Raw genomic sequence first — 18,403 nt, 5'->3', positions numbered from 1 at the left:
ATTGCTTGCCAAAATTGGAATGGGAGGGTAGAAATCATTGAGGAGGAAGGTTTTAGCACCTCTCGTTATTTCCGTTCTGCTATTAAAGGTAATTATGGCTGTGAAATGACTGACTGCACAGGAGCAGGTGTAGGTGAGCCATAACCATCAGACTACTTACCATTTCAGTGATCTGAGCCATATTTTCCCATTGTCACTATAAGTATAAGCAGGTTAAATAAATGACATATGCAGTCAGTGAGCACTTTATTAGGTATTTATTTGACTTCTTTTTTAGACTTATTGGTCCTCTACTGCTATGGCCTATCCACTTAGAGGTTTGACGCTCTGTGTGTTCAGAGATGCTCTTCTGCATACCACTGTTGTAATGTGTGGTTATTTGCGTTACTGTCACCTTCCTGTCAGCGTTGACCAGTCTGGCCCTTCTCCTCTGACCTCTCTCATTAACAACACGTTTCTGCTGCTCACTGGATGTGTTTTGTTTTTTGCACCATTCTATGCAAACTCTAGAGACTGTTGTGCATGGAAATCCCAGGAGATCAGCAGTTTCTGAGATACTCAAACCACCTTGTCTGGCACCAACAATCATTCCATGGTGAAAGTCACTTATATCACTTTTCAGCACAAGCATAACAAATGTTTTATAACAGTTTTATATTGATTCAATTAGAATGGGATACAAATCTGAAGTGCCTGTGAATTTACATTACATTACATTATTGGCATTTGGCAGACGCTCTTATCCAGAGCGACGTACAGTTGATTAGACTAAGCAGGAGACAATCCTCCCCTGGAGCAATGCAGGGTTAAGGGCCTTGCTCAAGGGCCCAATGGCTGTGCGAATCTTATTGTGGCTACACCGGGGATTCCAACCACCGACCTTGCGTTTCCCAGTCGTTTACCTTAACCACTACGCTACAGGCCGCCGTATGTATGTTATATGCATATGCACAGTATCTATGTAAAATAAGCTGATCATTCAACCTGCAGTAATAAAATAAACATTTGTATTTGAGCAGAGAAGTACATAAAAGTACATTTTTCCGCCTACTTTTTTGGACGGAAGAACATGGGTTTTTATATCCATGTCTCCATCATGATTCATTGCATTTTCTCATATTCATATCTGATTTGCATTCCAGTCAGATGATACTGCCCACAATAAATCTATGAAAATATTGATACTATCCAGGAGTCAGATGAGAAATGGTCTTACCTGAAAGTCCAGGGCCTTTTGTCTGTTCTGTGAGACCGCACATAGCATGAAGACATCCTGTGAGAGAAATAACACCAGCACTTACAGTATGTATTCTTGGTCAGTCTGTGTTTTGCCAGGATGGGAATATTTTGCTTGTGGCACCTCTACCAACTGTACACAGGTTTTTGATTTGCACATTTTTATTGGATAAGATGCTACACCTTATGCATAATGTAGTGCAGTATAATGTAATAGTTTAGGAACTGGGCTGTTGTAGCTTGGATTCCCAATTGGGTTGCTGCCAATGCCATTTTTTACATTTGAATATTTTATAACCCCCAAATGGACTACTGTGCATCTTTGAGAAATGGTGGGCATAAATAGGGCATTATTATGGTAACGTACAGTACACACAGTGCCAAATCATTTCTTACAGTGAATTATTTACTAAGCAGAAAACTTTATTCAGGATGACTTTCATATCTTATATTCAGCAGGCACTCCATTTGTACAAATGGATATTAGAAGCTGAAGCAGTTGAACTTAAGTTACCTGCTCAAAGGCATCAGCATTGCCCTGTGCGGGATACAGGCCAGCACACGTGTTATAACTAGACTAATTCCCCAACCATCAAGGCACACTGCCTTCTAGAAGCAGCTATTGAGCTACATATGTATATAAAACATCTTTTAAATGTATTCACACAGACCATAAGAGGGTTATAAATCTAGACCTTGAACAGAACCTGCACTTCAGGAGTACTTCAAAAGTCCTATTTTCTTCCATGGCACAAAAGCCTTCCCGGGTAGCCTAATGAACACTTATTTGAACCAAAACCCCATTTTTATTGGCCAGACATGGTCAATTAATGGATTAATGCATACATATTGGACTTTATACCAAGTTAATCACATTTTGAATTGAAGGCACTGCTTTGTTTTCTGACACTGTTAGCTTCTTAAATCCCTCAATGACACCCCCACACCTCCCTCCCTACAACAACATACACACATCAAAGATCAAAAACACAGACACAGACAACCGTGTTGGAATTGATATTTTACTAAAAAAGATTAACATAAAGAAGTCCAATGAAAGCCAAAATAAGAAGCCAATCTGGTTAGTTTATAGATTCTAGTCAGAACACAGAATAGATCTGAGTGCTAGATCCCTGCTCTCCTGGACTGCCCTACGTAACTGCTGACAAAACAAACACCTGTTCTCTATATCAATTCAGGGAATGGAATATATAATATATGGAATATATTATATATAAATATATTATATATATGAGAAACACATTGAATTTTATTTGACAATCATTTCAAACAGAAGGAGAAAGAACAGAAATCAAAGGAGCGGAGCTCAGGTGAAGGTTGAGATTGAAGACTCAAGGCACACAATTGCCTTCCGAAGCCTTAACATTGGAAACTCCCAAGAGAGTCAAAAGGATGATTATATTACAGGCAGTACCCCTCTCTCCACAGCACTGCTGCTTCCCAAGTGTAAGTATTCAATATCAAAATGAAAAGGCCTAAGGGAAATCCACAGTGTTAAAACATAAGGGCCAAAGCTGCAGGCTTCTCTTCGGCCTTGGCTGTGAACACTAAAACAGTGTCTACCTTTGATTTTGCTTATTAAAAATTATTTCAATCTGAAACTCTAATACAGTCGCTTTAATGAAAAAATAAAACTCTTGTTTATTTTTTGTATTTTTTTTTCCTTTTTCATCCTCTCAATAGCTTAAATGTTAATAGCTTTTTTGAATGGAAACAGAGACAGTCAAAGTATATTCAGCAGACAAAATACATCAAGAATTGTGAACGACCATAGTAACGCTGACGTTTTATTCTTCTGAGCAGGTGTGGTACAAAAGAACCGGACTGGTTATCACGCCAGACCTGTGTTGGGCGTTTGGTGGTTGGGCCCGGCCTGTGGCCTGTGTCGAGCGTTACAGAGAGGACACGTGTGGATCTGTCCAACATTCAGCGTGAGTCGCGACAGATACAGTCTGTGAAACATTAAAATGGTTAACAGAGCAGATGACCGCAACCATGAAGGTGCTCATGTTTTTGTATACTGTATATGTATATATATATATTTATTTATTTATATGTATATCTATAAAAGATTTGGATTTTTCTTTTTTTAATTACAAGTGGCATCATCTTATATTCATTATTGCAATGAATTATTTCCTAAGATGGTTATAAAAGAGAAATGTGTTCTGATCACTACTGAGTTATTATTTACATCTGTTTAAAAAGCAAGCATCTTGTACAGGTTCCTCTGTTCTTTTTAAAAGACAATGTCAGCTTTGTTTTCACAGAATTTACATTATTTTCTTTCTCTCCATCACAGTACAGTGATTATCGATTATCAATATTACCGTCATCATAATTTTATTAATATATATTTTTTATCCCCTGGCACTTGACGTTGCCACCCATGTCAGCTGCAGATATTCGATGAGTTGTAGGCTAATAGGCTCATTGACCTCAGCGTTATTTTGGCAAGACTACAGCCAAGTGTTTAACAAGCATGTTCATTTTAACAGTTAATGGCAAAATGCTAATTAGCACAGTTTATGTTTCAAGTACAGCTTTGTGGTCTTATAGGATCTTCCTTGCCCCTCTGCCAGTAGCTGAAGCCCTCCTGGGGTGTTCTGGCTGGCGACCAGGGCACAGCTCATGTGCCGACGTGGCGGAATTTGTCGTCTGCAAGGCTCGGAGCGGTGCTTCCTGGTCGTGATATGGTGAAAGTCAAAATTCAGCATTTTCTTTTAAACGTTTCTTTCCGTTTCTGATGTTGTCAGTCTGTGCTGCGCTACCATCAGTCCATCGCCTCGGACCCTTGCCTCCTCCGCCACGCTCCGCGTTTCATTGTGGAAAACTTTTTTTTTATCGATAAGAGTTCGCTTGATGGCGCAGATCGCTTCGCTCGTTTGTCCGTCCCGTTTGTTGTTGAGTTTCGTTTGTGGTGTTGTGATAAGGCACTAGGGTATTTTTGGTTTTCACGGTAAGTCCGAGGACACCACGGCCAGTCCTGAGCTCTGTCGGAGAGAGGGTCCCGTGTGCACAGCCTTGGGGCAGTCAGGGCTCAGGACGCGGCCGTTTTCCCCCACGCTCCCGGTGATGGACAGCCTGGCCTTGTTCCGCATGGCTTCGGTGAAGGTGAGCTGGAAACAGGGCGGGGCGGGGTGGGAGAGAAGCCGGTAAGTTTCTCTCAACTATCTCCAAAATTGTATGTTTAAAACACAGCCACAAGATTCAACATGAATACATCAATAAATAAATAACAAGGCAGGCCACAACAAACAAACACCAAACCATGTGCAATTTTTTAGACATCTGCATCTCTAATATGTCTGGCAATACATGCATTACTAGAGCTAATGCTTTTTTTATTCATTGCTCCGGGAAAAAAAAGAATACATGTGAGAATGCATATCACATGTAGTGTTATTATTTCTTAAAACTAAAAATGTGGAACTTACTCTTCCACTATATATGGACTCATACTGCTGAATGATGTTTACATTAATGCTTCATAAACATAACAGACAGATAAAATGGGTTATAGAGTATAAATAAAGCATTATAAGCACATATGACAATTATAGTGTCTTTCAACTACATATAAATACAGTACATATTATTAGCAAGGCTGGGTGTCTGTCACAGAAATTGCAGATGTCACAGATTCCTTGATTCAGTAACAAAAGCCACTCCACCACAAGACCAAATTTAGCAATGTACAACATATTGTACCAAAACAAACCTAAAATAAATAAAAACGTACAGCCGGTAACCATGATTTATTTTAGTAATAGAATTTGAGCATGCTCTATTTCTAACAACTGTTAAATTAAGGCAAAAGAGCAGGCTCTTTCTTTCCATGATGTAATGCAGCAGCCCAGCAGCTGGTTACTGCCCATTCATTTTTTGCAACTTGATTTAAAAAAAAAATGTTCAAGCACTTGTTAGACTATGGTTGCACATGTTTTTTCAATCATTTTCCATTGCTGTGGATGAGATCTATTTATTAATTTAATATTTATTTTTAAACCATAATTTCCATGATTTCTTCCGCTTCTTTCAGTTTTCTGCGATTTCCAGCAACTTCGCTGTGACTACTCTGTGACTTCATCCAATCTTTTCTGTGACAGGCATCCAGCCTTAATTATTACCTATGCATCATATGTGCATTCAGAATAAAATGGCCAGATTTTGTCAATGATGCTAGCAATTTGGCTAAGTCTATGACCTGACATAGCAGTAATCAACAAGCTAGTTACTATAATGCCTTATTCAAACTGTAAAACACAGTTATCAAACATATCACATGCTTAGAAAACATTAATACAATGTTCATACAACATCAAAGAGCAGCTCCATATAAAGTGTATGCGTGCACCCTAGACACAAGCTATTTTGCCACCTCTAACAATACAGGCATATTCTCAAAATGTCTCTTTTTTTGTTTGAACAACAATTTAATATCATATCCTGTATTAAAGTCTATTTTCATGAATGGTAAAATTTTGTTCTGCCATTTTTTGCTGGGTCATCCAATTTGGATTTGTGACTTATTATTATTATTATTATTATTATTATTATTATTATTTTTTTTTTTTAGAAAAGTCATCTCTAATAAATTGTGACAGAATTCAGAGGATTAGAGGATTGATGCAATGCAGGTGCCTATGGGCAATAATCAATAGCATCCACATCATCTGCAGCCAAAAAGATGGAACCAAAAGTTGCCATTGCAAGTCCACCTCCAAAGAGCTCTGGAGTGAAGCAGTTAAAAGAAATGAAAATTAAACAAAAATAATAATAAAAATAAAAATAAAAAAACAGAAACAGAAGAAGCTTTTACCACTTGACACAAGACGCTGCGCTACAAGAAAAGCACCACCCCACTTACTAAAGGAGACCCTAAGTCCTACCCCTAGATTTTAACACTCTCGGTTCCGTAAACGTTGTAACCTTCTCTATATGTGGCTAAATTCTGGGTGCTCTGTGATGGACTGGGAGCTGGGCTAAAATTCTGTTCAGTCGGGTCCACCTTCATTCTCTTGGCCTCGGCTCTGGACTTGTAACAGAACTCTATGAGGGCCACCAGCATGGCCAAGCCCAGCCCGCCCACAAGGATGTAGAATACCCCAGCCACATTGCTGAGGCTGAGTGCTTGAGAGCTCTTGTCCTAGAGAGACAGGGAGACAACCAGTCAGCGTGGCACATACCGGCAAACATGAGCAATACAAACAGATAAACACGTACTCTTAATAATCATCATTATCTATATTACACACCATCACTTTATCGATCAAAAATAAACTCATTTAGTCAAATGGCTATTTGTTACAAATGCTACTGCTACTACTACTTCAACAGCATTACAACAAACACCACTGTTACTACTACTACAACCACAACTACTACAACTACTACAAACATTACTACCAATGACAGTAATAATACACAATTCATAAAATTATCCAAGAAACAGGTAGCTATGACAAAAGGGATTGCTGCTAGAATGACAAGAATGACAAACATCCAGTAACTGTTAGTACTGTCAGAGGTTAGGCAGTAGTGTTAATATCTAATCTCCCTCTCCCGTATTGATGCTGTCCCTTAGGATTTCATACAATTCCAATAATTTCAGTGTGTATAGCATGGCAATCATTATTCACTCTTTTTTGACTAGTTAGCATGTCATTTTACTAAAATAGCATTTAACAACAGAGTTTACAATAAATCACACCCTTCTGATGTCTATCTTAAAATGACATATTAATGGGAGGGACTATTACAGTCAATATGATCATTTGATTCTCAGGTGAAACTAACCTGAAGTAGAATGGCATTTTAACCTTACAAAGTCAAATACTTTCATCTGATATTGCTGTAGAAGCACCAGTAATACTTTATCTATCATATAAATATATGTCATGTGTAATGGTGGCATGCCTTGTGGTGTGTATCTATGGCTGCTTCTGAAATCTATTTCTCTCTTAGACTGCATACAGCTTCTATAGGTTTCTGTGCATTTACAACGCAGGTCTTGAACTGTGGTGACTGACCTTACTTCCAGAGTCCTTGGGTCCACACTCCCCTTTATCGTACCACCATTTGTTTTTCAGCTTGTCTAAGACGCCTGATTCACTGAGTTTCAAAACGGCAAGGTTTACGGGAGTTCTTCACGTGGAAAATAACATAAATAACATCATATATCATGTTATTTTATGTTATTAAGTTAGAAACTGCACAGAATTGTACTTCAAAGTGACAGAGCAAAGGCCCCACTGGGTACATGTCTGTAGGCTCTGAGGCCCGGCTTTGCGCTACGGACATATGAGTGGGGCCTGCTCCATCGCTTCAGGTAACTGGCACATACTGCCGCAGCCAATTTGAAACAAAATGGAGGCAATTACTGTGAATGCAGAACTATTGGCAGTGCGGTAAGTGAAAAAGTGTTGCTTTTTTATTTTTTTCTATCTGGAACACTGTTTTTTTTCCTAGCCAAGTGATTTATAAGCAAAGGCTGGCAGATATGTTTCACTGCTTCCACAGCAAGCTGAGTATTGTATCGGGAAAGACCTGCGTTTGCAGGATTGAGGAAAAATACGACACATGATGACACATGGAATTGAGATGGTTGCCGATAGATAGGGGGCAAATATTTTTGCTTTGACAGTAATTGCTCTCCTCTCAGGGTTCAGGGGAAAGCCCGAGGTCTGGCGGAGCGTGGGGGTCAGAGGTCGCCACGGCAGATGCGCCAATTACGCTAGATACTGTTTACCCGCATTTGGTGACATAGAGGCTAACCTTGGAGTCACCTCCTCCGCTGCCACACTCTCCTTTGTCGTACCACCATTTGTTTTTCAATTTGTCCAACAGGCCTTGTTCATTCAGTTTTAAAACTGCGAGGTTAACAGCATTTCTTGAAACGATAAAACATATTTGTCAGAAAATGAACAGCCATAGAGGTAAAAATACAAGGTGTGGAAAGCTCTGTTAGTGTAACCCCACTCCAGATAACCCCTTTACCTTCCAATAAGACAGTGACAGGAAGCTTTTTGTCCTACTTTGGTCGCTATTCAATTTACGGAGCTCATAATAACTCATCACCTACTTCACATTTATACCAATTAATACAAGAAACAGGTTATGCCACTTTTAGAGTCAAATGACTTTACCTACTGATGCCCAAAACGGCTGGCTAAGATTTTAAAAAAATATCAGAAACATTTTTTACATTCTATTGCTGCCGGGGACAAAGTTGAGTTCACACATAAAAGATATTGCTCCGTTATGAAAGAAGTTAAAGGATATGAATCATTTCTCTGAAAAATCTGAGGAGACACACAGTGACCTATCCATCTTTGCATTTATCCACAATCATGATGTTTACTCTGCAAGCTGTGAGTCAGCATACTAAACAGGAGAAATCACGGCGCATTTACGATGGAAGAAGTAAAAGGGAGATTTGACAAGCCTTTATGGAGGCAGTGCTGCTACAAGGTTACGCTTAAGAACTGAATGTTAGGCTTTTCTCTTTTGATATGGAAATACTGCATTTCATGACTAAAACAAGTCACACGAAACAAAGGATTATAACAGGAGGGACTGCAGGGAGAGCACACTCTGACGACCAAAACTCAATCAGCTTAATCTAATGCTGAGGAGCAGGAGTGTGTCTGCACTTCCCTGTCCATTTAATAATGCCCTTGCTATGGAATGAGTCGGAGTCTGCACTCCTGCTGGATATTAGCACCAGCCTACATAATTACAGGTTATTGACGCATGATTTAAATGGCTGTTCCAGTCAGTGGAGCTGCTGCCTGATACGGGCCAGCTCAAACCCAAATCCTCCAAGAACTGGCCCAATATGCAGTTACATGATGAAGGAAAATAAAAATAAATATGAACATTTTCTTATCTAATTGAGTGCCCTTAGATTTTTTAAATAGAAATACACATAAGCATATAAATGTAACATTATGCAGGAAACTAGTGGACTCATCAGCCATTTCTGTATGGAGATATAAGCTGGGAAATGATGGGAACATAGCCAATAAGAAGTTGTCCTGCAGAACACAGCAGACTTGGCTCTGCATTTTTGTTATGCTGCACATCTACTGTTTTTCTGTGTGTGGATGTGTGTGTGTGTGTGTGTGTGTGTGTGTGTGTGCCTGCCTGTCTGTGTCTGTATACAGTAAGTGTGTACATAGTACTTGTCTTGTGATGTCTCTCTTTCTCTGCCTCTGTCTCACTCACTCACTCACTCACTCACTCACTCACTCACTCAATCAAGAAAGGACTGCAATCGGAATGGCTGATCTCATCCATACAATGCAGTTCCACTTTGCCTCAGCACCCCTCTCTATTTCCTCCTGTGCTGATACATACAGTACACTGTGCAGGAAAAGCCTGCTTTTGTGAACTCATGGCATGGATCTGCCTCGTTACAACAGTATACAAATGTATGAAGCATTCAGACGACGTGCCTGCATTGCAGTTCCCTAGAATTGCCATGATCCCTAACACTGGGTATCAAAATAGCACTGCTGTTCCTCTCTCAGATAGGAAATGTGCTGTGTGACTTAGTCACGTACAACATGACTGAGACAAAGCGACTAGGGAGATTTAGCTTTGAGCTCATTCGCTCTGTGCTCGCATGGATACACAGGGGGAAATGATGGAAACCAGGAGCACAAGGTCAGTCTTGGCATTTCAGATGGACAGGTCACTGTTTCAGTCCGCTCATGTCACTGCTAAACGCTTTGGCAAGCCCAATTCAGGACAATTATCTGGAGTGCATCGCAAGCCATGTCAAAATGAATTTGCAACATCAAGGAGCAATCACAAAATAAAAGGAATAGGGAGAGAGGAAGAGAGAGAGTGAGAGTGAGAGAGAGAGAGTGAGAGGGAAATAATATAGCAGGATAGATCATCAAGCTAAAGAGAAGAAAATAAACATAACAAAACATAGACTCATAAAAAGAACTGGCTTCATTTCAGCAGTGCTGTGCTTGGTTGCCGTGTAAAACAGCAGCCCCGCCTGACGCCGCACACTCTCGGCCACTCTAGCGCTCAGAAGAGATTTTCCTTGTGATTAGGAGAAGTGATTGACAGAGAACCATAACTCCAGAAATTGCAGGATGAGGGAACTATTGTCCAATGTCAGTCACTTTTCTTACAAAAGTGGAAAATCCTTTTCATAGCGGAATGCTGGAGGCAGACGTGCTGTGAATGGTAATGGCTTTTCCCACAGAGCGACGGAGGAATTTATAAGCAGGAGGCTGCCGGCGATGCCCCGCATTACGGCACCACTGGAAATATCAGCAGGGACACGATTACACTGACTATCTTTCACAGCTTGTGAGCTCTAAACTGCAGCAGGGCTATTCTGACATCACTGTGTCATCATCATGACATCACCGTGATGTGCTCGACAGCTCAGCTCTCCAGGAGCAGTGAGGTGCAGTGGGGAGGCTCGAGCAGTAAGATAATTTAGCTTAATTGCCAGTTTAAAGGAGTAACATGGTGGTTGAATGTGACACTTGCCAGTTGTCTTTAGGCAACAATAAAAAATAATTATAATCATAATTATTCAGTCATTTATTTGTATTTTAAAAGTTATTTTTCTAAGTCTAAATTTCCCACGATAAAAGTTAAACTGTCTGGGCGTGGTAATGAGAACTGTGATTGACAGACCATGCCCTCACTTTCCACACATTGTTGTTTGTTACCATAGCTACTGACATGATACGCGTTCATCTTGGGAGACTGAATTTTCACAAGCTAGCTAACTTAATATATCAACTCTCGATAGCTAAGGTAAGGACGCTGACTTATCCAATAATATTTTTTTGTTAGCCAGCTAGCAAAGTAAGGACATTATAGTTTGGCTTAAGATAAAAGCAGAACTATAATGTCCTTATGAAAGCAAACTAGCTAACTACCTAATGTTAGCCAGCTAGCTAAATTGATATATAACCAGAAATAGTCTAATAGTCGCTTAAAGGCAGCCTAATTTAAGTGAACATAAGTCAAATATTTGCATTGTTTTGCATTGTGAGGCCAGCAGCACAAACTATGGGTTACGAGTTATACGGGAGGGATAAGGTGTTTCTTCAATACCCTCATGTGCAAATTGCATATAAAAACCTGTGCCCAACCACCATGCTACTCCTTTAAATATATAGCCTTATAAATGGGCCGACTGGCAATATATAAAATATTCACTGCATTAATATATGATATCCATGCATATATAAGCGTATATCTTTCTAACATTTCATTGCGGACTAAAATAAACAAAGGAATTGTGCATTGAAAAGAATAATCTCCATGAGACACTCAATGAGTCTAATGCTAATAAAATCACAGCAAGATTTTCAGCTGTAAAACCATGACAGTGAAGGTGTCTCCATACATAGAATGACACCCCTATTATCTGTGCATGACTCAGAGGAAGCTGATTATAGAAATCTAAGAACATTCCAGAGGTTCCAGTGTCTGCTGCTAAATTTCCATTCCACTTCTTTGAAATTCTTATTATAATTGAACCACTTGCTGTCAAGCAATAACACATACATGCTCTCTCACACTCTCTCACTGTCTCTCTCATACACACTCTCTCCATTTCTCTTGCTCTCTGTAACACACACTATTACAAATGCAAGCAGAGCACTGCATACACAGAAATGTACACTCAAATACAAACAGTACACTCCACACAATACCGCACAGATTCTCAGTCGTACACACTCTCACATACATTCGCACATAGCCATGAGCACACATAGGTACGCACACATGCAAACACACCAGCCAACTTACTGTGCATGCTAATACTGTACACACTGCAATGCCACATTTCCAGACACAGCATAGCCCTGCCATGGTAAAGGCTAATGGGTGTGTAGAGTTAGCTTACAGCCACAGCAAAGCACAGCCTGCCATCCTGCGAGTCTATAAATTCCATCATGTGGCACAACCCAATGAAAGAGTCCAGCAGAGTCAGCCGGAGCTGTGCTTTTACACGGCTGCGTCAGAGGTCAATTCAATGCAAACGTAATGCACACGCACACACACGCGCACGCAAGAACAAACCGTCTTTAACTTTATACACATGAAAGAAAAGGAAACTGTAAATGGGCAGATGGTTACCTGCACGAAGCTCTGAAACATGAAAAGAGAGTGACAGATACGGAAGATACCACAGCAATGCATCTCTAAGCACACCACACACAAGAATACAGTAGCTAGCAGTGAGAGAGAAAAGAACAGAAGAGGCACATCAGGGAAGGTGGAATACCATAACAACAGGTGACGTATTGTTATACTATTCCACCCACCTTAACTGTGAGCCCTTGGGCGTGGCCACGCCGTAGCCCTTGGAGTCCAGGTTGCCTCCGACCTTCATGGTGTCACAGGGCTTCCGCTGCTCCGTGTACTCGTTCATGGTGGACTCCAGCAGGAAGGCGTACTTCCCTTTGGACTTGCGCACTCGCGCCACGCCCTCCGCCGTGGTCTTGGTGAACACCGTGGGCTCAGCGGACTTCATGTAAGTCCACATCTTTTCATACACGGCTATTTTTGATCTCTGGTGAGGAAGACCAAAGGGAATGATTACTTTTGCAACACAGCACTGCCTATCTGAAATATAGACTGCACAAAAAATGCTTGTTTATCCTTAGAAACAGGTACATATAGTAGATATATATCATCAACTGTAAATCAGTCACTGTACTGCACAATGTAGATTTTACTGTAGGAATTGGAAAACAGAAAACCGGCTTGAAGGGAACTGGCTTGAAGAAACAGCTGAGTATAAATAATGTAAAATAAAAGATTAAGAATAAATATTCCCATCAGTTCACTTAAGAAATCCATCGTATACTCCGTATTTCCTTGGCTATGATACAGCATACTGTACCGACTTTCGAAAGAATAAAATAGTGTGCTATTTCAAAAGAATAGCTCTGTCTTTCATTGAGGAAATAATCATGACATCTCGAAAACTGCAGAAGTGGTAGCATTTTCTGGTGGGAGTAACAGAAGCTAGCCCCGTCCATGGTCATTGTAAGTGAGCTTGACTGCCGTTAGGTGTGAATCTCATCGAGTGTGACGGACACCGATAATAATGTCAGTCACGTCTGTCTCGGCTGCCTCTCATCGCTCTGTCGATCCAGTTAAAAAAGACCTCTGCCTGTCCGCGGCTCCACGTACTCTGAGAAGCTGAGGTAAAGAGTAATCCACAGCCAAATATCCGTTTGACACCAGAGAAAAAGGCTTTCATCGCATCATCCTACGACTCGCTAATGACTTCTGAAGTGCGTCCTGCCTGACCTTCCCGTCCACCTGAAAACGGCTTGTCCAAAAAGAGGAAATTCGGCCCGCCTGAGATGTTCTGATAAATTGAGACGACTAGACCACATGCAGCATTATGAGAAGCCAAAGTAATTAATTAAACTGAAATCCCTTTCAGCACTTTCTCAGAATAAATTGCTTTTTCACCCTCCACAGATTTCAGTCAGCTCGTTATGTTGATAATGCACACAGGCCTTTGAGCTGCACTGCAGACGCTGCCTGTTAAGTCCAGGCCTTAACTCTTCACTCACACAGTAGCTGCAGATACGTAGTCATACACACTCACACGCAAACACACAGAATATAGCATATACTAAACATGGTCTCGCTTTCATATATGCACACATAGTCACAGTTGTTTCTTATCCCTAGAATATTCTAGAATTTCTGATACCACCCTACTTCACAACACACACACAGGTTGTGTGCAAACACAGAGGTGGACAGTGTTTAGCATCACACAACATAAACACACACAGGTTGTGTACAGACACAGAGGAGGACAGTGTTGAGCGTCACACACAACATAAACACACACAGGTTGTGTACAGACACAGAGGAGGACAGTGTTGAGCATCACACACAGGCTTTGTGGCATATGTCTGAGCCTAGCAGTAGGTTTACAGTGCGCTCTACCCTCAGGGCATGTGAGGCAAGGCTAGCACACTTCAGCACACTCTGTCACACACAACTCATCCCCAAGAACCCTGCCTTCCTTTAACAGGCTGTTTGTGCTATCCTTGCTTGAACTTAGCAATGTAGACAAAGTAAAAATGATAGCATTCAACATTTTATATCTGATTCTTGCAATGTTACCTTTCTCTGTAACCTGAACATGTTATTAATTCACATTTTGTTCGGCTTAAGCAATTCTAGGTGTAATTGTAATGGTTAATGAAGTAATTAATGGCAGTAGGAGGCATGAAACCCAGAAAAACATACAACCCTCATTGGCCACCTCTAGTTTGGTGAAAGTCTAGTAAAGTAATATTCCACAACGAGACTTGTTTTTGTGGAGTTCCGTAATTGAAAGCATTGTCATACGTATGCCACGAAACAAAATGAAACTACATGAAGACAAAACACATAACTTACCCTAAAGAACTCTTTAGTGGATCCTGAGTCCAGTGTGCCATACGCAATCTCTGTTTGTTTGGCCAGGTCTTCTGCACTCTCGATGGGAGAAACCATCCTCTCCACCGTGAGGAAGGCAGCCAGGTTGGCCGTGTAGGAGGAGATGATGATGAGGGTGAAGAACCACCACACCCCCCCAACAATGCGTCCAGAGAGGGACCTGCAGAGGCAGGGCAGGTGACATCTTGAGAACTGCAGACGTGATAGTGTTTTCTGATGGGAGTAACAGAAGCTAGCCCTGTCCACAGGCATACATAGTCACTGCAGTCAATGTTCATCAACATAATCAACACACAACTGCATGGAAAGAGGAAGCAATGTTTTTTTTTTTAAGGAATCATCTTGAGCCTTAAGTCAGTTCTTCTGCAGCGCTAGAAGCTCTGCATCTTGTGTTAGTTTCTTTATGGTGAGTTTGACGCTCCTCATTACCCGAGACACTGGGATAATGATCCTCTAAGAGAACATCACAGGTCTGTTGAAACATCAAATAGATGTCAAAAATGAAACTGAAACAAGAACAAACCTGGCTGGCACCTGTAATAAGGGACTTTATTCAGAATTCTAACAAAGAGCCTTTCAACTTCAGCAACAGAAAAAATAAAAAGTAAGTGTTCTAATGCACTGCAAAAAAGTCTGTCTAACTAAGTCTGTCTATCTGAAGTAAAAAATATTATTATGATTATTATTTTTAGATTTGTTTGCTTGACGTGAGATTTTCTTACCCCATTCGCAAATCTTGAAACAAGTCAAGCTACAGTATCTCACCTCGTTGGCAATATTTCTGTCTTATTTTAAAAAGTCATGTAAATAAGATTTGAAGTGTAAGAATAAAATACTGATTAGACTTATTTTTTGGTTTTAGCAGTGTGTGTTGCTGTGCTGTGATTTAGGTGTCCACACACATAGAGGGATGCACTCCTGTCGGGGGAAGCCTCAATGCTGACAAGCCTCAAAACTAACAAATGTAGTTATTTCACATGTGTACACGGAAGACAAAACAAGTTGTTATTCCCATCGATCCCCTCTCCATTTCCTCCTGTGACTTTTGTGCTGTGTATGGACCCTATAGGTCAGGGATCAACATCTCACAGTCCTTGCGGGCAGAGAACTTCCACCCTCCCTTTACCTGGGAGTCAGGTGTGAAGACAGTCATGCCAGTCAGTAGCACTAATTACCCAGGAGAATTTGGATTTGAGGGCCAGAGTTGATGACCTCTGCCATTACAGGTGGTTTAAGGAGACAATAAAACCTAGCATCTGGAATCAAACAGTAGCTGGCAGCTTACATTTGGTATGACTATAATGCCACATAAAACACAATACAAAATTAAGAGTCACAATTCATAGGAGTAGTTAACATATAGGAATTATGCAGTGTATCTGTTGCAGGATTTGCTTCTATAGGAATCACGGGTATGAGTCCCAGATGAGACAAATCTAAGGGCCCCTGAGCTAACTGTCTGTTTCCTTTGGCTGGGAGTGGGTAGGGACTCGGCTGTGTCAGCAGGCATGAGGACTGGATCTTGTGGAGCTGGGAAATGCACCCCGTTTCAGTAGAGTAAACGCTCAGGGCACTGGAGCAGACTGTTACCCGTAAGGCCCACAGTCAGAACCCTTCATGCAGCCAGAGAGCCACAACCAGGTCCCTCGTTCCTCCAACCGCCTGGCTGGAAGGCTTAAAAGCAATCGAAGTAGCAACAGAACATTCACAGGTGTCTGTCAGGTAATGTCTTGTGCCCATCGCTGACACTGACATTAAACCCCAGCTGTTTCCCATTAACATAAAATGTGTCCAGCACTAGATATGAAATATTTTCCTGGTCACCAGAGGCTTTCTAAACACTGTTTTTGAAAGTCCTCCTTGCAGGTGATCAGAAGTTGCAGTATGCAATGTATTAACAACTATTGGCTCTTATACCATGTATTGACAACTATTGGCTCTTTCTAACAGTGACAAATAGGTCATTTTCATGGTGACATTTCTACAACTGTGTGTCATAATCTATTTTGCAGCTGAAGACTATACTGAAGACGCACCTCTTCAAGCAGCACCTCTCCCCATCCCTCCCTACCTCCCTGTGATCCTTAATTGTTGTCTTTGTGATTTACTTTGTGTTTTGGTATTTTTAGTTGGCTAGGTAAGCAGTATTTGGATAGTTAAGTTTGGTCTCTTTTGCTTTGTTGTTTGTTCAGTTGTTTAAAAAAATATAAAAAATAAAAAATAAAATAGGCCCTCGTCCTTATCTTTGTTGTACGGGTAGCAATTGAAATTGTACTTCCCTCTAGGGTCTTTCTGCGCACTTAGCCCTGGTTATGGGTATGCACTTTGTTGTACGTCGCTCTGGATAAGAGCGTCTGGCAAATGCCAATAATGTAATGTAATGTATTCGCCCAGACCACACCTAAACAAGTCTAAAGGCTTTGGTGATTCATGTATTCTAATGCTAAAGAGCAGCTCATGGAAATTCTATGTTTTTTTTCTTTGGAGGGCATTTGAGGGAATATTTCCATGTGGTTTACCACATTGAGTGTGAGTCTTACAGATTGTGGCAATGCTTGACTGGTCACCCGTACATGGAGGTGTCCTTACTTTCACCCGGTAAACACAGTTCTGCATTCTGAAGACGCTCTGGCTGACATTTGTCACCAGTAATGCACTAATGCAAGTCACACTGTGGAAACATTGAATCTCACAGATGAGGAATCCCTGCCTCAGCAGCGGTACGTATACCCAATCAAGATCATATATCTTCCCATATCATCATCATCGTCATCATCATCATCAATATTACTTCCATCAATATTATAGTACACAAGTGTTATGATCGCAATTATTATCGATATTGTAGTTATCGTCACCATCACTGAAGAATATTGACTCCTGAACTAATTGTGCTGCTTGATGTATCGTCATTGCATGTAAAGATTCACAGTGTATTCCTGCGACAAGATAATGATTATATTCTGGCACACACACACAAACATACACACATGTGCACACACACACATCCACACACCATGCCAGCAGACTGGGTCTCTGCATCAGAACCATATCACCAATCATGAATTGAAAATGCGACCTTTGACCTGTGACTTGTCATGCAGCCAGCCTATTGGCCTAGAGATCTCACATACTGCCCACACTTAACTGCTCTCCAGATTTCTCTGAGCACCGTGCATTGCCTGTATGCAAACTGTCTCAAATGATCTGTGCAAAGACAGGACTCCCATCACTCCAAGTTCCGTTGTCTCTAAAGTGACACAACATATTTTAGATTTACCCAGTAAGAGACAGTTCATTCCCTTGATTCAGTCAGTGGCCAATCAAAGAGCTTCACATGTGAGAGGAGAGGGGCGAGCTAAACCCAAGAGAATAGCATATCTCTGCAATCTTAATTTACCCTACCTTTTAATCAGGCAGTGATTAAAGGCTCGGACATGTCTCCTAGCCTCAGTCCTGGATGATCAGTGAGAAGCAGAACGCATTAGTGACTGGGGCCGAAGCGGAGGATCTGAAGGGAACACGGCGCATGACGGTGGCGGCGCAGCGGCGACCTGTCACAGGTGACAGCCCATGTTTCATCTGTGATGGCTTTCAGATTGCTTCTCTTCTCCACGCGGAAAGATTTACGACACGCCGTGCGCAACGACACAGACGGAGCGACCAACACGCGCTCACACCC

The 18,403-nt window shown here is 41.1% G+C and overlaps 1 protein-coding gene across 1 annotated transcript in view; it reads right to left on the bottom strand.

Annotated features, from left to right (window-relative positions):
- Positions 1 to 2,242: 2,242 nt before the first annotated feature.
- gria4a (glutamate receptor, ionotropic, AMPA 4a) overlaps positions 2,243 to 18,403 on the bottom strand; it is an 84,770-nt gene continuing 68,609 nt past the window's right edge. The window contains 5 exon segments of the mRNA XM_061216674.1: positions 2,243 to 4,376; positions 6,269 to 6,406; positions 7,290 to 7,404; positions 12,573 to 12,820; positions 14,683 to 14,881. Coding sequence (XP_061072658.1) covers positions 4,212 to 4,376; positions 6,269 to 6,406; positions 7,290 to 7,404; positions 12,573 to 12,820; positions 14,683 to 14,881 — 865 coding nt within the window. The 3' untranslated portion in view covers positions 2,243 to 4,211.

This window comes from Conger conger, chromosome 13 (genome assembly GCF_963514075.1).
Source record: "Conger conger chromosome 13, fConCon1.1, whole genome shotgun sequence".
In the NCBI taxonomy this organism is placed as follows: domain Eukaryota; kingdom Metazoa; phylum Chordata; class Actinopteri; order Anguilliformes; family Congridae; genus Conger; species Conger conger.
Note: the sequence above shows the minus strand (reverse complement) of the source record. Positions and strands in the feature narration are given on the sequence as shown.